The sequence below is a fragment of the Lynx rufus genome, unplaced genomic scaffold, assembly GCF_022079265.1.
Source record: "Lynx rufus isolate CCGP_SWC_20201006 ecotype Redwood Valley unplaced genomic scaffold, mLynRuf1.p SCAF_17, whole genome shotgun sequence".
Taxonomy (NCBI): Eukaryota; Metazoa; Chordata; class Mammalia; order Carnivora; family Felidae; genus Lynx; species Lynx rufus.
The window spans coordinates 45637803-45665250 of NW_025814831.1; the positions used below are offsets into that span (position 1 = coordinate 45637803).

At 39.6% G+C, this 27448-nt stretch overlaps 1 protein-coding gene and 1 pseudogene across 1 annotated transcript; one reads left to right on the forward strand and one right to left on the reverse strand.

The window, feature by feature from the left end:
- Positions 1-26328, forward strand: TBPL2 (TATA-box binding protein like 2). The gene is made up of 7 exons (XM_047079877.1): positions 1-303; positions 3286-3746; positions 4597-4684; positions 7264-7355; positions 13566-13733; positions 18286-18380; positions 26252-26328. Exons 1-7 carry the CDS (start codon positions 1-3, stop codon positions 26326-26328), a joined length of 1284 nt encoding a protein of 427 aa, XP_046935833.1.
- LOC124512358 (40S ribosomal protein S15a-like) lies at positions 2539-2959 on the reverse strand (annotated as a pseudogene).
- Positions 26329-27448: the final 1120 nt, after the last annotated feature.

Genomic DNA, 27448 nt, shown 5'->3' on the forward strand with positions numbered 1-27448 from the left:
ATGGCTCCCACGGTCTGCAGCGCCTTGGACCGGGTGGAGGCGGAGGCCCAGGGGAGGGACCTGAGGGGCCCCTGCCCAGCCCCTTCACGTGCCGACCCCCAGCTCGGCCCCGCCTCGCCATTTGCGCCCGCGGGGCTGATAAATGGCCCGTGCGCCACGCGCGCTCAGTCGGGCTCAGCTGCAGCTCAACTCGCCTGGGCGCTTCCCCCTTCCCGCCTCTCAGCTCTCCTAACGGTGGGGCCTCCACCCATGGAGGAGGAGCGGACGTACCTGGAGCTCTACCTGGACCAGTGCGCCGCCCAGGTGAGCCCGGAAGCTGCCGCCACTGTCCCAGAGGACAAAGCGTGTCCCCGCCCGGTTGCTGAGCGCCCAGTCCCCAGCCCAGAGGGTTTTGCCTTAATGAAGGCTTAATGAAGAACTCCTAGCGACCGTAAGAGGTGGGCTTGATTGTCCTCCTCTTTATGTTGAAAAATAGAAGCTTCCAGAGGGGGAATAACTTGCCACGGTTGCCAACCAGAAGTGGAACCTGGCATAGTGTGACTCCGGAGCCATGGTTCGATGGCCCCATCACGGTTATAAAGACGCAGACGCGGAGAGCTTGCTTCTGTGTCTCCAGTAGCGACCTCTGGTCCCAAACTGTCTCTGCTTTGCTAGGACAAACGTACGCGGGAAGCGTTGATAGTACACTTTCAAGGGGGTAGCTCCCAAACTGTCTCTGCTTTGCTAGGGCAAACGTACGCGGGAAGCGTTGATAGTACACTTTCAAGGGGGTAGCAGCCTTGGATGCTAAGAACAGGCCTCAAAAAACAGCCTCGAGGTGGCTAGGGGTGGAGTTGGCCGTCCTCGGAGTGGGGGGTGGGGGACAGACAAGGGTGGCCAAACTTGAATTGGAAACACCTGTGGCTTCTTTCAGTTCGGAGTTAAGTTTTTGGTTTTTTTTTATGGAAGGCATCTAGGTTTTTAAATTTTAAAAAAATGTTTATTTATTTCTGAGACAGAGCATGAGTGGGGGAGGGGCAGAGAGAGAGAGAGGGAGACACAGAATCCGAAGCAGGCTCCAGGCTCTGAGCTGTCAGCACAGAGCCCGACTCGGGGCTTGAACTCAAGAGCCGTGAGATCATGACCTGAGCCGAAGTTGGTTGCTTAACTGACTGAGCCACCCAGGCGCCCTTAATTTTTTTTTATTGTAGAAAAGAGAGCAAGGAATCTTCAAAAAGAAAGGCAAAAGGGCAACTTTCAGGGGCAGGGGGATTTTTAAAAAGAAGATAATTAGCACTGAGGTAGAAGTAGTGAAGCCTCAGCGTTTCACAAAGCAAATGAAAGCCCATGCTGGAAAGATGAGTTGATGGTTCTGCAAAGACAGTGTAACAAAACATTTCTTCTGATGCAAGGCCGAAGATGCCGTGAATATGCTGTAAGTACATCCTCTAAAGTGTGTTCCTAGGGTAAACTTGAAAGGAGGCTGTCAAGCTTCCATTGCCATAAAACATCCTCCTTGGATATCCTGTTGGCATTGCCTCAGGAAGCTGGGTTGCCTGGGTGAGAGCTTCCTCCCAGCTAAAATGCCTTGAGGGAAGAAGGAGGGGAGGGAGACCCCAGAGTGTTGCAGACAGTAGTGCTTTGGTGTAAACTGGCTGATGAGATAGATCCTTTCCAGCTAGTAAAGGAGAGGCCAATAAAACAATGGGGAGGAATCCAGGCCATTGTCCCCACCTCACTTTTCTTAAAGGCCACCTGTGGGTGAGGGTAAATGGGGAGAATTACATAATTCAAAATGAAACATAGTGCAAAATCTTATTTCAAGAGAATGACTGCATTCTTCTAAACAAGTGTTTTCTTTGAACAATTAGCCACCCCTGCCATCTGCTGGACTTAGAGTAACAGAACAATTCAGTAGGATCTAACCAGTTTGTTAGCTCGAGGTAGCTTTGTCACCAAGAAGATCCAATCTGAGACGTTCATGAGTGTTCAGTTGTTAGAAGTCTGATCTTCTAACGGATGAGGTTATCCTGCAAGCAGTGCTCAAAGTCTAGAATGTAGGTCTGCAACTTGGGCGAAGCAGGTGGCAATGTATGTATCAAGGTAATCGATTCTTTTCCATAAAAAAGCCCATGAATTTTACATTAGCTGTTTCCTTCAGTTGCACACCTCATTCCCTCAGTTGATATTAATAGAGGTTGAACAGCCTTCCCTGGGCTGGAAATACAATACATTGATTTAAACTATTCTTGTCATTTAAATTTCAATAACTGTTTTCCTATTGTAAATTCATGAAACTAGAACATTTACTCATCTCTCCTTTGACTAGAAGGAATAACCTTAGGTCTTCAGTGGAGTATTGATCAGCACTCACTACTCCATCTTAAACTTTGTTCACTTTTCTCTTTGAAATAGGAATTTAAAACTCTAAAAAATACCTAAATTAACTAAAGTTTATAATCAACTTATGGCATACAGTAAATCTATTCAAAGTACATACAAGTTTTAAAAATTATTTTGTCCATTGAGGCATTTTATTTGCACGTATATATTACATCTCTAGAAAAAGAATCCCAGGACTTTCCCTCCTGTGTGTTTTCGTCTGTCTTCTTCATGGTCCATGATGCCAGCTGAGGTTGTCAGTATAGTGAAACCAAGCTCTTTTCTACAAGCTGGTGGGATGGGAGGAGGTCATTCTGCTATTTTTCTAGATCTTGGAGTTGTCAAATCTGGGGCTGATCACTCCACGCTTGTTTAACCTGCCTATGAGGTTCACAACAATTTTCCCAGCTCTGGGATCATCAATGATTTCAAATTCGCCGATGTAACCATACTTCATCATCATAGTTACGAACTGGTTGAGGACTTTGGAACATGGCCTAATAAGGACCTGGTGTTTGCCTCTCTTTTCAACATTGTTCATGCTCTTGAGAGCTTCTGCTAGGACATTCATGCACACCATTATGGAGGCACAGAAAGAGGACTCAGAGTACACACAATTTAGAGTATGATTGCTGTGTCCTTTATTATAAAATTACAGTGGTAACTTCCTACGGATCTAACGTAGGAAAAATATTTTATGAAAAATGCTGTCTCTGCATTTTAAGATCTACTTTCCTGTTTCTGTTAAGTGTGCTATAACCCTGTAATATAACTTAGTGATACCTTATGGAAGGAGGCTTGAAATGACTAGAAGCTATCTTGGATTGCTTTGCATCTTGAACATGCTGCCTGCTAGCTGTAGTGGTATCCTTTTGGTGTGACATGCTATTCTGTTTCTTGCATTTTGTTTTGGAAATGGCCTAGGATGATCTCGCTCCACCTGGGTCACCGCTGCTCAGCCCAGTTGTACCTGATGATGGGTACATACCTAATACATCCAGTTCAGAGACTGTGTTTAATTCACATCTTCAAGAAGTCAAAGGAGCATCTGGCCATTTCTCATCTGTGGATCTTAGCTTCCTACCAGATGAACTTACCCAAGAAAGTAAAGACCAGAGTGTTATTAGAAGCAAGCAGGACATAGAAGAAAATTGTAAAACTCAAAGTCAGCAAAGTAGGTTGTCATTACCCAGAGAACAGGACATGGGTCTGGGGTTAATCAGTGACAGCACTTTGTCAAAGTCCCATTCACAAGCATACCCTGGTGATGCTGACTCAGTCCAGCCCTCTCCTGAGAAACCAAACTCCACGCCTCTGATGTCCATAACTCCCATGACACCAGTGACCCCTGTTTCAGAATGTTCTGGAATTGTGCCTCAACTACAGTAAGTTGTTTGTGTGTGTATATGTGTGTGTGTTTTTAATGGGTGAGCTCCTGGGTATACCGTTTATGTTCTTGAATGTGAGGACAACTAATTTCAGAATAATAGTGTGGGGAAGAGAATTTTAGATTTAATTATTCTTTTTTAAAATATTTTTTTAATTTATTTTTGAGAGAGAGACAGACAGAGTGTGAGCAGGGGAGGGGCAGAGAAAAAGGGAGACACAGAATCCGAAGGAGGCTGAGCTGTCAGCACAGAGCCCCATGCGGGGTTCGAACTCATAAACCGTGAGATCATGACCTGAGCCAAAGCCGGGCACTCAACCGACTGAGCCACCCAAGTGCCCTATTAATTATTCTTTTATCAGTTTTTAATGGATTGTGTCTTTAGACAGTTTGGTTATCTGTTAAATGAAGTACCAATTCTTGATCTGCTAAGAGAGGGTTAAGAGTTAGTATATACATTCTTAAGGATTATATTGTTTATACTAGAGCACTGTAATTGCTGAGAATTGTGGTTGGGGTAGGATAAACACAAAGAATATAAAGATGTAAAATTGGATTCAACTTGCAAATTGATTTAGGATTACGCTTGCTATTTTGAGACATGGTTTTGAAAAAGATTTAAAACTTGCTTTTATTCAGCTACTCACGACATTACAGAAAAAACTATTTTAGTACTTCACTTTGGAATTTTTACATTTTACTAGAGTTCTTCATGATACAATGTATTTCACATTGAGAATAATTCTAGGAAGTTGCTAATAGCTACTTATAAGATGAAGTTAATACATTTTAATTTTTTTTTACTTCTTGTGTCTGATATAATTTTCTAAGTTGACTTCTTTCTTCAGGAATATAGTTTCCACTGTAAACCTGGCCTGTAAATTGGATCTGAAGAAAATAGCTTTACATGCAAAAAATGCAGAGTATAACCCAAAGGTAAGATTTCTCGGTATTTCATTCAACAATTAGCTTCTATTTAGATTTACTTTAGTGCTTGCTTTGGCAGTACATATACTAGATTTACTTCATATGATCATGTTATTGACTCATTCCTTTGGTGTTGTTTTTTTTATTAAAAAATTTTTTTTCAATTACATTTATTTATTTTTGAGAGACAGCGCGAACGGGGGAGGGGCAGAGAGAGAGGGAGACACAGAATCCAAAGCAGGCTCCAGGCTCTGAGCTGTCTGCACAGAGCCCGACACGGGACTCGAACCCATGAACTGTGAGATCATGACCTGAACCGAAGTCGGACACTTAACCTACTGAGCCACCCAGGAGCCCCGTTTTGTTATTGTTTTTAAAACAGGAAAAAATTGTTAGTGCAGAACTGTTAACAACTCAAGGGATTAATTGCCTCATTGTCTGTTTTGAAGTTATAAAAAATAACCTCATTCCCTGTGCTGAATAAAGCAGTGGTTGAGCGGTTCCTAAAAGTTAAGATTTTTCCCTTGTCATTCAAACAGATTTTTCAGTATGACCACTTTGAGCCTACAAGGATGCTAACTTTCTTAAAATGCCATCATATTTCTGGAAATAGTTTTTTCTAAATGTTGTTCCACCTACCTGACACATACTTTTCCTATTACAATTTCTCTTGTTTGAGAAAGCTGAATTGTTTAAAGTGTGAAGTTCAAGCTTCTACTTACTCGAGTAAGAGTCAGGGATTTCTTTTCCCTCAAAGTTTAATAAAGTCTACTCTTTGTTGTGTCCTGCCAAGGCGAGGCATCCAATTTTTAATGGCCTATCAACCTAAGAAGTAGGTTTATTCATTCAGTCAACATTTAGTAATTTGCTGGCCTCTGTACTTATGAGTACAGTGTAAGATCTGGTGCCTACTGGGGAGAAGTTCACCATCCTGGGTGGTGGAGGATTTATGGCGTTAGATGAAGAAGGCCGTGCAGAGTTCCTACAGAGGAACCCAGTGGACCTTGTGAGCATCAGCTATGTATGGATTAAGTTGTTTTTACTGTTTTGGTAGTGTTCTTGCTGACATCTGAGTTTAAATGTACTTCAATACTACCCAGATATTTCCTTTTCCCCTTTCATGTAGGCGGCTATGATGAGCACAGAAACACAATGCTAAGCTAGGATTCGTACAGCCGCATCCATGATTGACCACACTATTAAGTCAGCATATTTAAGCATATTTTATTGCCCATCATGCTCAGTGCTCCCTCATTTTATTTCTGTGTATAGGATCTATCCAAACTTGGACTTGATAGCCAGAGAAATTCTGGCTTGGCACTTGAGCTATCTTAAGATAGCTCACCTTAAGGTGAGGGCATCACCTTAAATGTTGGAAAACATTCACAAGATTCAATCGGCTCTGTGCGGTGCTGACTCGGGGTTCTTTCACTCTCTGTCAACACTTCAAATCTGAAATTTCTAGTCCCACCTTGGTTCTGTGGAGGAGCTCTGACCCAGGGGACCTGCAGTCTTGCATACTACCCACTCCAGTTTCCTTCCCGGCTTAATGGGGGAAGATGAGAGCAGGAGAAGGGAGTGCGTGTGTAGGACCAGAAGGAGAAGCAGGTCTTTGGTGACATGTCAGTGTGGCAGCCCTCCCTTGCATCAGTACCACCTGAAGGGCTTGCCCATGCTGCTCATGTGGGGGAACCGCACTTCGAGAACTACTATGGTAGGCAAGAACTTGACAAATATATATATATATATATATAGTTATATATATATATATAGCTATATATATATAGTTATATATATATAGCTATATATATATAGTTATATATATAGTTATATATATATAGTTATATATATAGTTTTATATATATATAGTTATATATATAGTTTTATATATATAGTTATATATATATAGTTATATATATATATAGTTATATATATATAGTTATATATATAGTTATATATATATATAGTTATATATATAGTTATATATATATATAGTTATATATATAGTTATATATATATATAGTTATATATATATATAGTTATATATATATATAGTGGCTACTAGTACATTATAGAGTCTTGGCAAGCCTGTAACATACCTCATACTTCTCCCCCCTCCCCAAATATTCTTTGAAAGAAAAAGGAAGTATTTCAAGGTAAAAAAACAGCATCCAATTAGTCATGGTTTTAAATCTCAACCTTACCATTCCCTGTGTAATGCTGGAAGCTGAATAACCACTTAGTTTCCCTGTGCACTAAATGGTGATAATCATGGACTCAGTTGAGATCTAGCATGAGGATAAAGGTGACAAAACTTTTAAACCTCTTAGCATTGGGCTTGAAATATAACAGGCATTCAAATTTTAGCTCTATTGTTATTATTCTTACCTGTTTTTTCTGAGTACATTTTAGAATCATGATTGTTTTTATTAGCATTAGCGCGGGGAGAATAGAGACCCAGACATTTTTTCCCTTTCCCATCCAAAATCAATTTATTCAAGACCGATTTCATGTCCAGCTCAGCTTTTCAATTGGAATAGTGTTACATCCTGGCAGAAGCTAATTGTTCTTTTGACTTTTGTGTATAGAGGTTTGCTGCTGTCATAATGAGGATCCGAGAGCCCAGGACCACAGCCCTCATATTTAGCTCTGGGAAAATGGTCTGCACGGGAGCCAAAAGGTATGCGGAACCACCTTCACTGTTATCAAACAAATAATTCCGTATGTAAAACAAGGAAGGATAGTATTCATGTTCTAAAACACATAGTAGGAACAAAATACTTTGCTAAAGAGTTTTAAGTTCATGAAATGCCACGTAAGACTGACTTAGGTGTCATTTTGCGGTTCCCCTGTTAAAACTGAGGGGACTTAGCTACGCTGCTAGAACTTGTTCTTAAGGTGCATTTAAAAACTATAGTGGGGTGCCTGGGGGGGGTCAGTTGGTTGGGCACCCGACTTCAGCTCAGGTCATGACCTCACAGTTTGTGAGTTCGAGCCCCGCGTCAGGCTCTGTGCTGACAGCTCAGCCTGGAGCCTGCTTTGGATTCTGTGTCTCCCCCTCTCTCTACCCGTCCCCTGCTCATGCTCTGGGTCTCTCTGTCTCTCAATAATAAATAAATGTTTTTAAAAAATTAAAAAACTATAGTGGTGACAAAGCCTGTTATAAGCCTGGGGAAGTAGTTATTGTATATTTTCCTCATTGCAGATAAATGGATAGAACTTTTTAAAGGAGGTAAATTAGGCACTTCTTGACCATTAGCTTGAGCATTAGCTCAGAAGGCAACTCTTAAAAGGCTTGTTTTTTTTCTTGAATCTCCTGCAGAGGCAGCCCTGTACTGATATAGATCCTTTCAGCATAAAACTGTGGTAGGAGCTGCTTTTCCCTCTAAGTGTTAGAAGATGAGTAGTAAATTGTCCGCCTGAAAGGTTGTACGAACTTCTCCTCACTCTAGAGATTCATCAAGTATTCATTTTCTCCAAACAACACTGGATGTTAATATTTTTTATATTTGTGTTTTTTATGTTATTTATATTAAATTTTATTATAATTGTTATTAAATATATATTTATATATGTTTATATTATATATACTATATATATATAATATATAAATTAGTACAGTTGACACAGTGTTACATTAGTTTCAGGTGATTCAGCAAGTTTATACCTAATGCTATGTTCACCATACCATGTTACCATCTGTTCCCATACAACGCTGTTACAAGGCCATTGATTATATTCCTTATACTGTGCCTTTAATTCCTCTGACTTATTCATTCCATAACTGGGGAGGCTGTGTCTCCCACTTCCCTTCACTCATTTTTCCCATCCCTCAAACCCCCTCCCCTCGGGCAACCATTGGTTTGTGCTCTGTGTTTCTAGGTCTGCCTCTGATTTTTATTAATTTTTTTAAGATTCCACACATAAATGAAATCACATGGTATTTGTCTTTTTTATATGGTATTTATTTCACTTAGCATAATACCCTCTAGGACCATCCATGATCTCTCAAATGGCATGATCTCATCCTTTGTTATAGTTGCATAATCTATTGATTTGTATACCACATCTTCCTTATCACTCTATCAATGGACACTTCGGTTGCTTCCATATCTTGACTATTGTAAATACTACTGCAGTAAACATGGGGGTACATTTATCTTTTCAAATTAGTGTTTTTGTTTTCTTTGGGTAAATACTCAATAGTGGAATCATTGGATCATATGGAATTTCTATTTTTAATTTTTTGAGGACCCTCTATACTGTTTTCCACAGTGGCTGCACCAGTTTACATTCTCACCAACAGTGCACAAGGGTTCTTTTTCCTCCACATCCTCACCAACACTTGTTATTTCTTGTCTTTTTAATTTTAGCCATTCCAACAGGTCTAAGGTGATGTTTCATTGTGGCTTTGCTGTGTTAGTTCCCTGATGATGGGTGATGTTGAGTAGCTTTTCATGTGTCAATTGGTCATCTGTGTGTCGTCTTTGGGAAAATGTCTGTTCAGGTCCTCTGCCCATTTTTTAAACAGATTTTTTATATATTTTTTTGGTGTTGAGTTGTAGAAGTTCTTTATATATTTTGGATATTAACCCCTTATCAGATATATCATTTGCAAATATCTTCTTTTATTCAGTAGACTGCTTTTTGGTTTGTTGATGGTTTCCTTATTGTGCAAAAGTTTTTAAAAATTTTTTTAAACATTTATTTATTATTGAGAGACAGAGAGAGACAGACCATGAGCAGGGGAGGGGCAGAGAGAGAGGGAGACACAGAATACGAAGCAGGCTCCGGGCTCTGAACTATCGGCACAGAGCCCGATGTGGGGCTCAAACTCATGAACCGTGAGATCATGACCCGAGCCAAAGTCGGATGCCCAACCGACTGAGCTACCCAGGCGCCCCTGTGCAAAAGTTTTTACTTTGTAGTCCCAATGGTTTCTTTTTGCTTTTGTTTCCCTTTAGGAGACCGATCTAGAAAAATGCTGCTATGGCTGATGTCAGAGAAATTACTGCCTGTGTTCTCTTCTGTATTTTTTATGGTTTCAGGTCTTGAATTTAGATCTTTAATCAATTTGAGTTTATTTTTGTGTAGGGTGTTAAAAAGTGGTCCAGTTTCTTTTTCTTTTCTTTTTTTTTCTTTCATGTAGCTATCCAGTTTTCCCAGCATTATTTATTGAAGAAACTTTATTTTCCCTGTTGTATACTCTTGACTCCTCTGTCATAGATTAATTGGCCATATATTTGTGGGTTTATTTCTGGGCTCTTTGTCCATTGATCTAAATGTCTGTTTTTTGTGCCTGTTTTTGTGTTTTGATTACTACATATTTGTAGTTTATCTTCAAATCTGAAATTGTGATACCTCTAGCTTTGTTTTTTTTGTTTTCTCAAGATTGCTTTGGCCATTTGGGGTCTTTTGTGGTTCCATACAAATTTCAATAGTATTCTAGTTTTGTGAAAAATGTGGTTGGTATTCTGATAGGGATTGCATTGAATCTATAAATTGCTTCGGGTAACAGGGACATTTTAACAATATTCTTCCAATCAACGAGCATGGAATTTTTATCCATTTGTTTGTGTCATCTTCAGTTTCTTTCATCAGTGTTTATAGTTTTCAGAGTACAGGTCTTTCACCTCTTTGGCTAAGTTTATTCCTAGGTATTTTATTCTTTTTGGTGCAGTTTTAAGTGGAGTTGTTTTCTTAATTTCTCCTTCTACTTTTTTTTTATTAGTGTATAGATACGCTACCGATTTCTTGGTGTTAATTTTGTATCCTGCTACTTTACTGAATTCATTGATTACTTCTAGTAGTTGTTTGGTGGATATTATATATAGTATCATGTCATCTGCACATGATGACAGTTTGGCTTCTTTACTAGTATGAATACCTCTTATTTCTTGTCTGATTGCTTTGTTTAGGACTTTCAGTATTATGTTGAATTAAAGTGGTAAGAATGGACATCCTTGGCTTGTTCCTGATCTTCGTGGGAAAGCTCTCAGTTTTTCACCACTGAGTATGATGTTAGCTGTGGGTTTTTCATATATGGCCTTTATTAGGTTGAGGTATGGTCCCCTAAACCCACTTCGTTGAGAGTGTTTTTTATCAAAAATGGATGTTGAATTTCGTCACTGGTTTTTTCAGCATCTGTTGAGATGATCATATGATTTTTATCCTTCATTTTGTTGATGTCATGTGTCACATTGATTGATTTGTGAATACTGAATGCTTCTTACATCCCCAGAATTAATCCCATTTGATCATCATGCATGATCTGATTAATGCACTGTTATATATGGTATGCTAATATTTTGTTGAGGATTTTTGTATCTATGTGACAAATCTATTCTTAATCCATATTTTCCCCTACCTGTTTTTACATGTTCTTTATATATATCTGGGTAAATTTCTGTGCTGTCTCCTCTGTTGATCCATGTATTCTTGGACCTAGAAGTCTCCCATTAAAAAAAAATTTTTTTTTAATCTTTATTTATTTTTGGGAGAGAGAGTGTGAGTGGGGGAGGAACAGAGCAGGAGGGAGACTCGGAATCTGCAGCAGTCTCCAGGCTCTGAGCTGTCAGCACAGAGCCCGACACAGGGCTCAAACCCATAAATTGTGAATTCATGACCTGAGCCAAAGTTGGACACTTAACCAACTGAGCCAGCCAGGCATCCCCATAAATCTCCCCTTTTTAGGTCCTTATTGGACGACTCTGCAAGGTATCTGCAAGGATGTTCATTTCAGCATTGTTTAAAATGGGGGGGGGGGGGACAAATACCTGATAATAGATCTTTGATTAGATCATTAAATTGTATTTAGCTATTAAAACATACACATTTTGAGTTGGAAGGATGTCACATTGTGTTACGCTGTAGGGGAACAGGAAACTAAATTGTAAGTTTATTATCCAACTTTCACTTTAAAGTATGCTTATATTACACACACTTTCATGAGTATCTTTCCCTATCTGAATTTATTTGGTTGCCAAAATCTAATGGTGAAAATTCAGATAGTGAGTTCAGATAATGAGATACTTCTTCCCCAAATCTATTTGGTTCTTGAGTCTTGAACAGAGATTTGTGAAATTTTGGTTAGTCTAAGAGCTATCAGAATTATCTCCAAAAATTTATCCAAACCTCTTCTCTTTAGTTGTAATAATTGGAGTTTGCTAGTGAAGGTTACCTGTGTTTGCACAGGGAAAGTACACAAACGTCAAATTTAATCAGTGGTTATCACTGACAATTTAATCAGTGTCACCACCACTGGTTCTTACTCTATTTTCTAATGTTTGTATAAGAACATGTATGTAGACTTTAACCGTAAGTTGTTTGGGAATTTCTATGTCCCATTGACAGCTGATTTCCAACAAAACTACAGGGTTCCCCAAACTCTTAAATTTTGACCTTATAAACATCAGCACTATGGGAAACGTCAGCAATATAGCCAGTTAGGCAAATGTATGTTTTCGAAATTGAGACTGTATTTATTTCCTTGCTAACTTGGAGACATGGCCTTGGCAGGGACATCTCAGGAGTTAGAAGTGGGTGAGGAGAAGAAATGTGAAGTGAAATATGTGATGTAATTAATACACTTAAGAGGGGCAGTGTTGTGAAGGCTCTAGATAGGAAAGAGAATGGAGTGCTTCCTTTGGTCCAAATGTTCAATCTGGCTCTTCCAGGTGCTTCTGATTTTCAACATAAAGATGAGGGTGGAGTTCACATGGTTCACCCACCAGGTTTCCATTCTGTTTGGCAACCCCTGCTGAGACTCCTTGTTTTGTTTTGCCAATGGCCAATGAAAAGCACGTAATGAAAAATAAAGCCTCACTTCTCAAGACTTGACATTCTCTGACCTGGATTTCAGGCTGGAGCAGGACAAACACTTAGAAGAATATGGCCACAAAGTGGAATAAATTTCTTCCTTTCTCATATGGGGTGTGAGTTGAGTGATAATTCTGTGAGAAAGCCTGAGCAAAATTTGTTAGGTTTTGAGGTATTTTTGTGCTTAAAAAAAAAAAAAATTATATATAATTTGTCCCATAAAGAACCTGGTCCTGATATCTTGTCTTTGCTACCCAATTGGCGTACCTCTTACTTCATGTTGATTTTTTTTTCTTTTTGTATACACATGTCTGAATTTTTGTTGCTGTTGTTCCCATCTATGTGACACAAACTTTTAGACCAGATGGATGGTTCTCAAACTTGACTGAGCATTAGAATCTGGAGGGCTTGTTAAAAAACAGACTGCTGGGCCTCAACCCCCAGAGTGCTTGAGGCTGGGACCTGGGGCTTTGCATTTCTAACAAGTTCTCAGGTGCTGATTCTGCTACAGGTCTGAGGACACATTCTGAAACCAGTGGAATAGTTAATTTTATCTTCTAGCATTTAAAACAATTAGAAGAGAAAAATAGGGGCACCTGGGTGGCTCAATTGGCTAAGTGTCCCACTTCAGTTCAGGTCATGATCTCGAAGTCCCTGGGTTCGAGCCCTGTGTTGGGCTCTGTGTTCACCGCTCAGAGCCTGGAGCCTGCTTCAGATTCTGTGTCTCCCTCTGTCTGTGCTCCTCCCCTGCTCATGCTCTGTCTCTCTCTCTCTCTCTCAAAAATAAATAAAGATTAAAAAAATAATTTAAAAAAAGAGAGAAATACCCTATATGTGTAAGATGACAAATGAAGACGGAAATGTGTTTCTGATTTGGTTTTTACTGGGTGCTAGGGACAAAAGTAGGGGAGGTTGGTCCTTGTCCTCAGCATCTATATGTGTGTAGTATACATTGAAAGACCAACATGGTACAGATGCTAAAGATACAATCAGGGAAGTGTGTGAACACAGCCCAAGCAGTACAGGGGACATAGTGATTAAGACCTCTTTAAATACATTTGCCCCTCCCCAGTGAAGAGCAGTCTCGACTTGCTGCGAGGAAATATGCTCGTGTGGTGCAGAAGCTTGGGTTCCCGGCCAGATTCCTCGATTTTAAAATACAGAACATGGTTGGAAGCTGTGATGTGAGATTTCCCATCAGGCTGGAAGGTTTGGTGTTAACCCATCAGCAGTTCAGTAGGTATGACGGTTATAAAACTTTCTGAGTTTCCCGAGGTATTGAAGTTGTATTACAGGCAGGCTGCTTACATAGTGTATCTTTCAGAGAAAGTGTTGTGCTTTTTTTGTTGTTTTGTTTTTTTTTTTAAGACTGTAGGTAAAAGGATTAAGATGCTGTGCTTGAGTCTTTACTGGTTACTGTATGTGTTCAATCTTCTGAAATAGTGGGTCTCAAAATTAAATTGCATAGTAATCACCTGGACTGCTTATTAAAGCACTTTCCTGGGGGCGCCTGGGTGGCTCAGTCGGTTGAGCGTCTGACTTCAGCCCAGGTCATGATCTCGCGGTCCGTGGGTTCAAGCCCCGCATCGGGCTCTGTGCTGACGGCTTGGAGCCCGGAGCCCGGAGCCTGTTTCGGATTTTGTGTCTCCCTCTCTCTCTCTCTGACCCTCCCCTGTTCATGCTCTGTCTCTGTCTCTCTCAAAAATAAATAAAAACATTAAAAAAAAAAAACACTTTCCTGCCTAGGCTGCATCATCATTGATTTTTGCCTGAATCTGCAGTTCCAACAGGCTCACAGGTGATGTCAGAACTTCTTGCCAGAGGCTTGAGACTCCCTAGTGTGCAGATTTCTGAAACAGGCACACCCAGCTTGGCAGGGGTGGTGGCAATGGCCGGGAAAGAAGCAGTATGAGATGGGTAGGCAGGATGGAAGGGGCTGATGACTGGCAGGGGAGAAAGGGTCAGAGAGAAGATGGAAAAAGAATGGCCTAGCACATTCTATGAAGGCAGTCCTACCTAGTTTTTGTCCTATTGAGTTTGAGGGGGTTTTACACGTGTGTAGCTATGGCTCCCACCCTACAATTTGTTCGTTAGTGGAGTCCTGGGAGTATCTCTAGCCTGCTTCTTCAAATGTAACTTCCCAGTTCAACAGCAAATGTACCAGGTCTGCTTTCCTCAGTTGCATTGGTGCTTCTCCCAGCCTGTTCAGGCCCTCAGCAGTGATGGAGGCTGACTGGTCAGCACCAAAAAGCCCCCTGCCCTGGGGCATATATACCTGGCCAAGGCCCTGTGAGCTGCTTAGAATCACAGATGCTTCACCTGCGAGTGATCATTCCCATTTACAGAGTGAATAGGGATCCTATAGCTGTGCTGTCTCTGACATTTGTTAGCTTTCTTTTTCAGACATGGTCTGAACAGCCGTTAAAAATTGCTTTGTTTTTTCCTAGTTTTTCAAAAATCTCAGTTCATTCTCAGATTTAGCTTTTAGGACATTCCTCAGGCTATGTTTATTTCCCCTTGATTGTATTTTCTTTTCCCCTCTGCATTAATTTTTTTCAACATATGCTTATTGGATACCTATGATATTACCATTGAGTTCAACTGTGAAGCACCCCATGCAGGAAACGCTGCCTTTTTAGGTACCTTTCTCATTCTTCAATCTTGGGAAGGGTTGTAGATTAATAGCAAAGCTTTGTTTTTAAGGATTTCTTAACACATGAGGCATCTTTTCTTCCAGATTCTCAACCATGGGCCTCTGGTTTGTCTCTCAACCAACTTTTTCTGATGAAAGATCTCTGCCTGGATTCTATGTCTGTATTAGACTTAACACTCTGCTTTCTGGCCATTTAGGCCTCTAAAATGACGTGTACATTGGGGCGCCTGGGTGGCGCAGTCGGTTAAGCGTCCGACTTCAGCCAGGTCACGATCTCGCGGTCCGTGAGTTCGAGCCCCGCGTCAGGCTCTGGGCTGATGGCTCAGAGCCTGGAGCCTGTTTCCGATTCTGTGTCTCCCTCTCTCTCTGCCCCTCCCCTGTTCATGCTCTGTCTCTCTCTGTCCCAAAAATAAATTTAAAAACGAAAACAAAAACGTTGAAATAAAATGACGTGTACAATTTCTCCCAAATTTCACTTTATTTCTTTTCCACCAACATTGTCGTCTTTGTAGGTCAGATTTAAGTCTAGGGTAGGAGTACCCCTTGTCACTACTTGTGCTTTCCGAAAGATAAAATTGCCACTAGGGGAAGATGAGAACTCATCCTATGCACTGATTTCAGCCACTTGGAGTGGGTCCATTACTTGTTCTGTCTTCCTTCCAAAGCAGTTTTAGGATCTCATCCATCTTTTTTTTTTTTTTTTTAACGTAGCCATGCAGCCTGCATTATATTCCCACTACTATCTATTTCTAGTCTTATCCTTGTCTCCTCCAAAAGTTTGCCACTTGGGCTCCACCCTTAGGATATGGATTATAGCTCTAATGTGTGGACTGAGGGCATTGAGGCATGAAAACACTTCTTTTTCAACAGGTTTGTATCTTTAAAATGAGACCTCTCTTTAATTGTCTGCAACCCTGTCAGGGAACCATGGCATATACCAGTTGTAATTATTAGGTTATGTTTGCCCATGTTAAAACCTCAAGTTCTTTTCATTCTCCTGGATCTACAAATTTGTGTATCAGCATCTGATACCTTAAGTATCCCCTAGTTACTGGGCACCTCCTCTGTCAACATTTCTATGCCATAGTTGTTTCCAGTTTTCTCTGAACATTGTTCTCCCTTCCTTTACTTTCTAAATCAAAGATATCGTGATAACAAATACTAAGTGACTAATATCTAGGAGGCTACCGTGTAGCATATGCTATGGTGATCATGACAGTCATTACAGCCATGGTCCCTTGCCCTCATGGAGCTCACTGTCTTAAAGGGAAGACAGAGAAGCTAAAGTTAATATGGTAACTATGAGGGTGAACACCCCTTGGAGTGCTATGGTACCATTAAGCAGGATATTTCACAAGGTGGGGGGAATGTGGAGGTCAAAGTTCTTACGGGAGGTAACACTGAAGCCAACACTTGAATGATGAGTTGAAGTTGGGTTGGCTAAGAGATTGGCAAGTGTTAGTTATTCTTTATCCTTATAAAATTCTGTCTCTAACCAAGTCTCTTTTCTTTTCCCCTGGCCTTAACCTTCCTTTGAAATGAGGCAGAGAATAAATAAAATGAAGTAGATATCTTACTGGAAGTTCGTTATGCTGGTATCTTAAAACTATGGTTCTGAAAGCCAATTGAAGTTTGCCATCATTTATATACTGAAGACTTTGGTTTTCTTGTTTCCTTTCTAGAATGCTAAGATTCTGTTGGAAGGGGAAATGGGAACATTTCTTCTGTGCCCCTAGCTTTCACTTTCTTGGCTAGAACTTCATAGCTCCCATACAAGTTTTCCAGGGTTCCCGCCAGTATCGTTGTCTCCCCAGTGTTGAGAAGTGGTAAGTGAATAAAGTCTTAACAGGCTCTCTGCACGAAGAGTGATGTCCTAGGAAGACAAGTCCACCCATAGTAGCCTCCACACACTTCAGCAAGTAGTCTCACCGCTGCAGTGCATCTTTCTAGTACCAATAAGAGACTTCACATCTGCTGTTGTAGGAGTCTTACTCATTGCAGAATGGAATGGAGTTTTTCTCTGTGGTCTGGATTTACCCTTTAAATGCAAAGATTTATGTGTATTGTGTTTCATTTGTCAAATTTCTTCTTTTTCTTATATCTGTTCTTCATTAGTTGTTGCTTTTATTTCCTCAGCCTCCTCTTAACTTTTGACTTCTTTTTTGAAGTCTCTTCAAGACTTTTCTAGGAGTCTCTACTTCTCTCTGCCGGAGCCTGGAGAAGCAGTTCTTAGCCCTATCATCCTTCTACATTTGGTAGTAAATACAACTGAGTTACCATTTATAGGAACAAATCCTAAAGTTTTTAAAGTTTTTCTTTCTTTTTTTTTTTTAAAGTAATCTCTGCACCCAACGTGGGGTTTGTACTCACGACCCTGAGATCAAGAGTCCCATGCCCTTCCAACCCAGCCAGCCAGGTGCCCCACAAATCCTAAATTTTTAACACTTGGGACAGTTTAGTTTTCTTTACAGCACCTTTCCAGAGACAAGTGATAGTGGTCTAGAAAGTTTTTTAGGTTCTATCTGCTAAAATTGTTAGCTTTAGCAGTTTATAAATGCATATAAAATGTGCTTATTATTGAGAAACTTGGAAAACTTAGAAAACACGTTTATGTATTTTTATTGACAGGTTTTTTTTTTGGAAAGATGGAAAACATTTAACCAAGAAGATCTTAATACATTAAATTTGATGCCCTAAGTTATCTTAATTTCTAATAGCTTAGGATGATCTGCACTTTGAAAAAAATCTTAGGACCAAAGATGAGTTTTGCTCTTGACTCTACCGTAAGAAATTGCCTACAGCACTCCAGAGTACTTCTTTTAAGACTGGGCTGGGTGGCTCAGTCTGTTGGGCGTCCAACCTCAGCTCAGGTCATGATCTCACAGTCCGTGAGTTTGAGCCCTGCATCGGGCTCTGTGCTGACAGCTCAGAGCCTGGAGCCTGCTTCAGATTCTGTGTCTCCCTCTATCTCTGCCCCTCCCCTGCTTATACTCTGTCTCTGTCTCAAAAATAAATACAAACATTAAAAAAAAAGGCCAAAAGTTCTTGGTAAAATAGCTTCAATATTCTGGGTCTTGAATATTATGGGAAAGTGGTTGAATAGTACTATTTTTAACTTTTCCCTTTTATATCTTAACAGTTATGAACCTGAACTTTTTCCTGGCCTTATTTATAGAATGGTAAAACCACGAATTGTGTTGCTTATCTTTGTATCTGGAAAAGTTGTGTTGACAGGTGAGTTCTAAGATTATTTTCTGACTTTCCTAAAATTCAGTAGCTGTGTGTATGCTTTGCTTTTCCTCTTAAATAGCTTTGTTCACCATTATAAAGCCTTGCTATTGTAGAACACCTGGAGGAAAAAAATGAAAAGTAGAAATGATTATAACATCACCCATTGGTCTCAATATCCAAAATGATATTTTTTTCATGTTTTTATTTTCTTTTTATATGTATATTTATCTTAACATCCTTAACATCCTCTTAGAATACTTTCAAGAGTTGAACAGTATTCTTTTTTTTTTTTTTAATGTTTAGTTTTGAGAGAGAGAGAATGACAGGGTGTGAACAGGGGAGGGGCAAAGAGAGAGGGAGACACAGAATCTGAAGCAGATTCCAGGCTCTGAGCTGTCAGCACAGAGCCCAATGCAGGGATTGAACTTGTGAACTGCAAGATCATGGCCTGAGCTGAAGTCAGTGGCTTAACCAACTGAGCCACCCAGGTGTTCCTCGGCTACAAATGTTCTAACAGAGGGGTCATCTAACCTTTTTCTGTAAAGGGCCAAATACTAAATATTTTAAGCTTTGTGGCCCATAGGGTCTCTGTTGCAACAACTGAACTCTGCCATTATAGTATGAAAGTAGCTATAGGCATTACCTAAAGGAAAGGCCTCTGAAATGTGAATTTAATATAATTCATATAATTTACATGTGTCATGTAATATTTTTCTTCATTTGATTTTTTTTTTTTTTGCCCCCAATCATTTAGGCCATTGAATTTAAAACCATTTTTAGCTCACACGCTATACAAAAACAGGACTAGATTTGGCCAACAGCCTGTTTCCTACTTCTGTTCTCACACTTTATCATATCAAACTTATTTTCCATTGCCAAGCATTTAAATGTTCTTTCTTTGTTTGCTGCTTATAATGGCACAGACTTTGGCTATTTTTATGTGTGGAGAATTATATTGTTAGTGTGGATGCTCAGAAATGGAACTTTTGTTTAAGGATATGACTACTCTTAAGGTTCTGAATACAAATTATCAAATTGTTTTTTAAAGGGATACACAATATAGTTCTCCCATATTCTATGTTCTTAACAGCAATGATTTAAGTATCAACCCTCAGTAGTATTCAAAACAAAAATGGCATAAAAAAACTTTTACTTTATAAGTGAAAATGATCTCATTTCTTTAACTACATTGGCAATCAGAAACAGAAATTGATGACTTTTCTAAGATAGTCAAGAAATAGCATTTTGTCTTTTGTAGACATTGTGTACATGACTTAATCTTTTTTGTCTAGTGTTTTATTATTTTTTCCCTAAGGTTTTGTATGAGTTTGCCATAATACTAAAAGTAATTACTCTTTGTTTTATACTTATGGCTTTTTCCAGTTGACTTATTTTTACATAAACAAGGGTTTTTCAAACTCTTGAGGTAAATGGTTGAGATTCTCTCCATACCATTCTACTGACGTTTGCTATTCTTGTCTAATTTTGTCTTACTTTTTACATATTTTACTTTTCTGTACCAAGACGAATGCCAAATTTATATAGCAGGGGCCAAAGTGATTAGGACCCACCCTCACATAGCCAGCCAGCCATCTTACCACTGCATATTACTCTACTTATTCTTAATTTGTGATCATTCCATTTGACCTTTATATATGGGTCTGTTCTCTAGTCTTGCCTTTGCTCCAGAATTCTGTGATAATCCTATTGTATATATTACTATTGTGGTATAAGTGTGCCTTAATTTTAGTGGTCTTTATTTCTGCTAGGGTCAATTTCCCCTCTCAGTTTGCTTCTTAGCTCCTCTTGAATATTTAGTCTTCCAAATAAGCTTTAGAATTTTACAAAATCTTGTCCCATCTAAAAAAATTTGAGATTTTTGCATTACCTGAATTAATTTGGGGAAAAATGATAAAGTCATCACTCAGCATCCCAAAACATGGAATTTCTGTTCTTAAGTCTTCTTTTAGAACTCTCAGTAAAGTTTTATAGTTTGTTTTATTGTAACAACTAATGTGTCTTCAAAGTGAGGAAAGCCTGTTTGGAATTCAAGAACGTTTTGAATACAGCAAAGCTATAATTTCTCAGATGCTGCCAATTTAGAGTCTAGAATAATGAAGACCTCCTAGTGACTGACTTAAAGTTTACTTCTGTATATCCTGAAGGAAAGGGGGAAAGTCTGCCAAGTAAATTGAATAGTATAAATACTGGAGCAAACATATGCCATACTATATATGCCCTACATATGCCCTACATATAGAGGGGACAAACTTTTCAAGACCTTTGGAAGATACTTTCATGTACATGCTTATATAATTATTAATCAGTCTTATTAACAGTGCCAATTGACAAGTACTATAATAGGCTAAATCTTTATTAGGAGTACACAAAAACAAATCTCTTTAAATATCTTTCATTAAAACCAGCTTGGGGCACCTGGGTGGCTCAGTCGGTTAAGTGTCCGACTTCAGCTCAGATCACGATCTCGCAGTCCATGAGTTCGAGCCCCGCGTCAGGCTCTGGGCTGATGGCTCAAAGCCTGGAGGCTGCTTCCGATTCTGTGTCTCCCTCTCTCTCTGCCCCTCCCCCGTTCATGCTCTGTCTCTCTCTGTCTCAAAAATAAATAAACGTTAAAAAAAATTAAAAAAAAAATTAAAACCAGCTTTCCTACTTACCCCAATTAAAACAAACAAAACTTGCATGTACACATTTGCTACAAGTTTCAAATCACACAAATAAAGAATTGTCCACACGTTATACTGAAGACCATGCAATACACTTCCCTTAAAATTTGTTACGCATTCAGCATGTGGAACAAACAAAGCTAAATTTCTCCATTCTTGCAAGATGTAGATCATCACTTTTGTGAAGAGGAGCGGGGAGGATGAGATGTATTAACTGAAGGGCCCACCACCTTCAGGTACTCGCTTTGTCCCTCAGCTCTTTGGATGTCTGTGCAAACACCTGTGTGGGTTTCGGGGGCACCTTCTCCCTTTTCCTTCTTGTCAGATGAAGGAAAGAGAAATACTTTTAGTGGTGAGAGGCAGCAGGTGTGGTGGCTAAGAGGCTGGGCTCTGGAAACCAAATGGTCTAATTCAAACCCAGGCTTTACCATTTATTGGCTGTATGACCTTGGGTGAGTTTAAGTTCTCCACCTTGATTTCCACATATGTAAAGGCAGGTGGCCATAGAAAATACCTGCTAAATGCGAGGAGGCAGAAAAGCAGTGCCTGGTGTATGGTAAATGTGATATAAATGTTAGCTGTTATTCCCTTGGTGAAAGCCCAGTCTTATTTTTTCCCCTAGCATTGAAAGATTGGAATTTTGCTGTGATGCCTTGCCCTGATGATAGGAATATGAAGTCTAAAGAGGCTTTAGTCTATGGTCTAAAATGCCTCACATGTATCTCTTTCCCTCTAGCATAATGGACTTCTTAAGCTGGGTTTTTGTTACGTAGGGTCACTCTCAATCAAGCAATTCTTGGAAATGAGGAGGTCAGAGGGCAACATACAAATGGCAAGACTTATTAGTGAGTAGGCCAGAGAGATAACAAGATCCCTGTCAGTGGTTACCAGGAATCCCCCAACAATAGCAAGTTAGTATGTACTGTAAAATGTGTACTTTGAAGGGTTGAATGCTATTTTTAACAAATTGTAAGACTTTCCCTGATGTAGGAATAGAATTGGAAAATCTAAGTAGTATTGGAAATTGATATTTGGGCTGGCCAAGGGGTAGGAATGAACTTTTAAACCTTATTACAGATGGTAGATATTTCATAAAGTTCGGGTGACTACCAGCTACACATACTGGACAGGAAAGCAAATATAATACCCTCCCCCCACCACCTCACCCATGGCCGGAATCAGCCCTGGGGAAAGGTGACAGACAAATTATGTGCCACTGGCTCTTACAGAACCAGATGATAAACTATGTGTACTTGGACAAGCCAGCCATCCCAGTGTCCCTAACCCTGAAGCACATTCTCCTAGGACCATAAAAATAGCTTAGATTTTATAAAATGATATGGTTTGCAGAGGACTTTTTACAACATTCACTCATGTCATGCTTACAGCTGCCCTCTGAGAAGGCTATTGTCCTTATTTTACAGGTAAGGAAATGGAAACTCCGAGGTTAAACAATTTGCCTGTGATTTCAAATCTAGTTGATGGTAAAGCTGGTATTTGGGCTCATATAGTTTGATTTCAATGCCAGTCCTTTCTTCATTATGCCAGCCACAGAATTTCCTCCTCCATCACCCTGGTCAGGAACGGTGTTTATCCCCAAAAGTGGTGGTCATTTTCTCCTGCAGGAAAAGACTGAGAGGCCAGTCACCTAATTGGAGCCTGGTGTTTTAAATTGGGATGTCTGATAATAGATTAATAGGACTAGAGGACCAATCTGGGTTCCCATAAAGTTGTGATACCAATATTTCAGTGAGGAAATATTTGACTAGATTGACCAAATCACCTCATTGAAATACCCAGTTACGACTGCTGGCAAAGTTTATTTGGTGACTTTTAGATGGGACACTGGATACGTGAGGTCTTCACCCATAGCTGTTATTCATGATTCAGGGGAACTTCAGCTTCTTGGGCCTCATTTTCCACATAGGAAATGAAAGAAATTGTATTAGCTAATTTCCACAAAGCTCTTTTGTGTCTACTGATGTTATTCTATCATATAAAATAATGATCACTGTCAATGTCTGTTCCCTCCTGGGCAACGGGTGTGTTTTGCTCTTCAGGGGATGCCAGAATGCTAAACTTGCTGGGGCTTGAAAATCCTCTTAGGTATGATTTTTTTTTTTTAGTTTACATCCCAATTAGTTAGCATATAGTGCAACAATGATTTCAGGAGTAGATTCCTTAGTGCCCCTTATCCATTTAGCCCATCCCCCCTCCCACAACCCCTCCAGTAACCCTGTTTGTTCTCCATATTTATGAGTCTCTTCTGTTTTGTCACCATCCCTGTTTTTATATTATGTTTGTTTCTCTTCCCTTATGTTCATCTGTTTTGTCTCTTAAAGTCCTCATATGAATGAAGTCATATGACTTTTGTCTTTCTCTGACTAATTTCACTTAGCATAATACCCTCCAGTTCCATCCACGTAGTTGCAAATGGCAAGATTTCATTCTTTTTGATTGCCGAGTAATACTCTATTGTGTGTATGTATATATATATATATATATATATATATACACCACACTTTCTTTATCCATTCATCCATCAATGGACATTTGGGCTCTTTCCATACTTTGGCTATTGTTGATAGGGCTGCTATAAATATTGGGGTGCATGTGTCCTTTTGAAACAGCATACCTGTATCCCTTGGATAAATACCTAGTAGTGCAATTGCTGGGCCCTAGGGTAGTTCTACTTTTAGTTTTTTGAGGAACCTCCATACTGTTTTCCAGAGTGGTTGCACCAGCTTGCATTCCCATAGGTATGATTTTTAAGTGTTATGAAAAACTGAAGTACATAGTTATCTTGAATGTCGGACCTAGATCCTCCATTTCTCAAATATAAAAAGAACCTTGATTTTGGTGGGTGGGGATGGAGGTTGAATGGGTGGGTGAGTGGGTGTTTGCTGTATCTACTATACTTTACTGTCTCCTATTAAGAAAGCTTTCACATTCAAATGTACCTAAAAGGGGGAAAAAGTCCATCAAATCAGAGGCAGAATTTTTTTTTTTTAATAAATGTTTCCCCAAACTCACTGTTTGGTTTCTACAAAACAACCACTTTAGAAATGAAAATTTTAGTGCTGTAACAAAAATCTGAGGCTTAAGGGATTTTTCCTGCCCCAAAGGTACAGAGTTTCTGTTACCCATGTCAGTAGTTTCCCCTCCTCCCCTTCCTTCTCCCCACCCCACGTCTTTGAGGATGGAGACTCACATGCAGTAAACTCCTTGGAATAAGTAACTTTTTGTCCTTGTCTCTCAAAAAAAAATTTTTTTTAAGCTTATAAGGACTTCATCTTTGATTCTTTAACATTTTTTAAAATTTTGAGTTGAAATTCACATAATATAAACTTAACCATTTTAAAGTGAATAATTCAGTGACATTTAGTATAGTCACAATTTGTGCAACCCCACCTGTATCGAGTGCCAAAACATTTCCATTACTCCAAAATAAAATCCCATATCCTTAAGCAGTTTGCTCTCCATTCCTCCCTCCCCTTAGCCCTTGGCAACCTCTGTGGAATTACCTACTCTGGATATTTCGTATAAATGGAATCATACAGTATGTTACCCTTTGTGCCTGGCTTCTTTCACTTAGCATAATGTTTGTTCCTCCCTACCCCCCCTCCCCCCCGAGAGAGGCGGGGGACAAAGGCTAGAGGGAGAAGGAAGAGGGAAAGCGAGAGAATCCCAAGCAGGCTCCAAGCTGTCAGTGCAAAGCCTGACACCGTGCTCAATCTCACAAACTGAGACCATGGCATGAGCCGAAACCAAGAGTCAGACACTTAACCAACTGAGCCACCGAGGCACCCCTGGCATAATGTTTTTGAGGTTCATCCACACTGCAGAATATATCACAACCTCATTCCTTTTTGTGGCTAAATAATCCATTGTTGGGGGCACCTGGGTGGCTCCGTTGGTTGAGTGTCCCACTTCAGCTCAGGTCATGATCTCACAGTCTGTGGGTTCAAGCCCTGCATCGGGCTCTGTGCTGACAGCTCAGAGCCTGGAGCCTGCTTCAGATTCTGTGTCTCCTGTTCTCTCTGTCCTCTCCCACTCATGCTCTGTCTCTGTCTCTCTCTCAAAAATAAACATTAAAAAAATATTCCATTGTATGTGTATATTACAACGTGTTTATCCATTCATCTATTGATGGACACTTGGGTTTCCACTTTTTGGCTATTGGGAATAATGCTGCAAGGAATCCGTGTGTGCATGCATGTTGTTGGAGTATCTGATTTCAGTTTGGGGACAAATACCCAGGAGTAGAATTGCTGGGTCATCTGGTCATTCTTAACATTTTTGAGGAACTGCCAAACTGTTTTCTACAGTGGCTGAATCATTTTACATTCTCCAGGAAGAGTCTTTATCAGCGTAAGACTCTTCATGCTAATAAGTTCTCTTCATGCTAATAAGAGAATTAACTTGCATCTTGCCAATGATAGCAGATAATAGTTTCCCAATTAGCTGAGAGCTCCATATGAACCTAAGTACTACCAGTCTAGAACCCTTAATACAATGTGCCTGCATAGCTTTGAAGGTGGAAGCAGTTGGTGGCAGTGAGTGGTGGTGAGAGATAGATGAGCAGGGCCTGACTGCTATCTCTCAAGGGTAGGGACCTTGTCTAATTCATGTTTTTATCCATTTTAATCCCTAGGACAGTTACAATGAAAGATCCTTGAAACTTCAGACTCTAAGGAGTGACAGTGGCACAGTTTTCCTCTTCTAATAATCTCTCCTTATACAATGAAATGTAAAATTTTTGCTGCAGTTTGTCTTACTCTGCTAGGCAATATTAGGGAATCAAGGTGTCAACTAGACATGAGGGGATCCAAGGAAGTCCCTTGTGCTGGCAGCTGAGTGCCCACAAGTGCTGACAAAAGTCATGTTCTCTGGTCATGTTCATAGCATGCTGAGAGATAACATTCCATATTTCATACTCTGTGAGACTAAAGATGAACTGATACACCCACACAGCAAAGTACTAGAAAGCTCTGCTCTAGGGTATGTGTTCATGGGAATGTGGCTGTCCTCACCAAATTCTTTTGTATTTACCAAAATGTCACTTCTCAGGTAAACCTAAAGAGATATCTTCATATTAAAGGTAATTGGAGGTGACAGATGAAATTTTATTCTTAAAACAATTTTTGTATTTTTATATTAAATATTATATAAACTTGGATTTCTTTATAGGTGCCAAAGAACGTTCTGAGATCTATGAAGCATTTGAAAACATCTATCCTATTCTAAAGGGTTTTAAAAAAGCCTGAGTACGTCATTCAACCATTCAGCATCTCATAATATATTGGTTTGAGAATGTGCATAAGCCCAGCACACAAACACGCACATTTTGACTTTATTTGTTAAAGGATGATTCTATATGAGTATTCATGCCTAAAAACTAAAGAAACTACTTTTTCAAAATGACACCCATATTACTTTGAAAATTGAACAAGTAAACTTTTCAGAATTTGAGAGATTTTTGGCCTTGCTAGGATGATAATCATGTTTAATCATCAAAATGTAATGTTCTGCTAGAGATGTAGTATATTAACATGTTCCCCGCAAATATATAGCGATATATAGAAATTTCAGATAACTGCATAGACTAGATCATAACTGCAACATCACATAGCAGGATAGAAACTAATGTGTCTATTTTTTTCCTTTTAAAATATCTTTGTGCTTGAAATGATAGAGGAAATTATTCCTCTTGTTTAAAAATAAACTTTCAGGAACCATTCAGGTTTAGTGTAAGCTCTATTTTGAAAACAGTTTAGGGACTTCTTTTTCGTATGTGTTTATCATTCTGTGTCCTTGTATTACAATAGACCAGATAAAACTAAAAGAATGGAGCAAAGGGTTCAGATTCAAGACCTAAAGAGATTGTGGAATCCTCAGAATTTGATGGAGATGTGCAGGTTATCAGTGGGGGATGGGGCTAACATGACTCAAGACTCTTGTTCCCAAGTGCTCAGGGATTGTGTCTTTCACCAAGATGAGTAAACAGATTTGTGAGGAGCAAGCGTTCAGTTCCTGACATACTGAGTTTGTGGTGGCCACTGTACATCACTTTATGCCTCCTAGGGAGTTGTGAATCTTTAGGTGTGGAGCTTGAGAGAGAAGTCCCAGCTAGGGAATTCAAGGGAGTCATCAGTTGACAGCCTACCAAAATAATCCTGGAGAATCACTTGTCTAGGTAAATTGACCTATAAACACACTTTCCTTTTTTTCCCTTTTGTAGTTTGGAGGCATTTTCAAACACTAATTATTCTGACTTCATCCTCCGAGCCACCCTATTTATCTACACAGAAAATAGTCTGGAGTAATCGAATTAGGTTAAATTCTACCTAGTTCAAATTTTCAGAGCATGGCCCAGAGTAGAAGAAT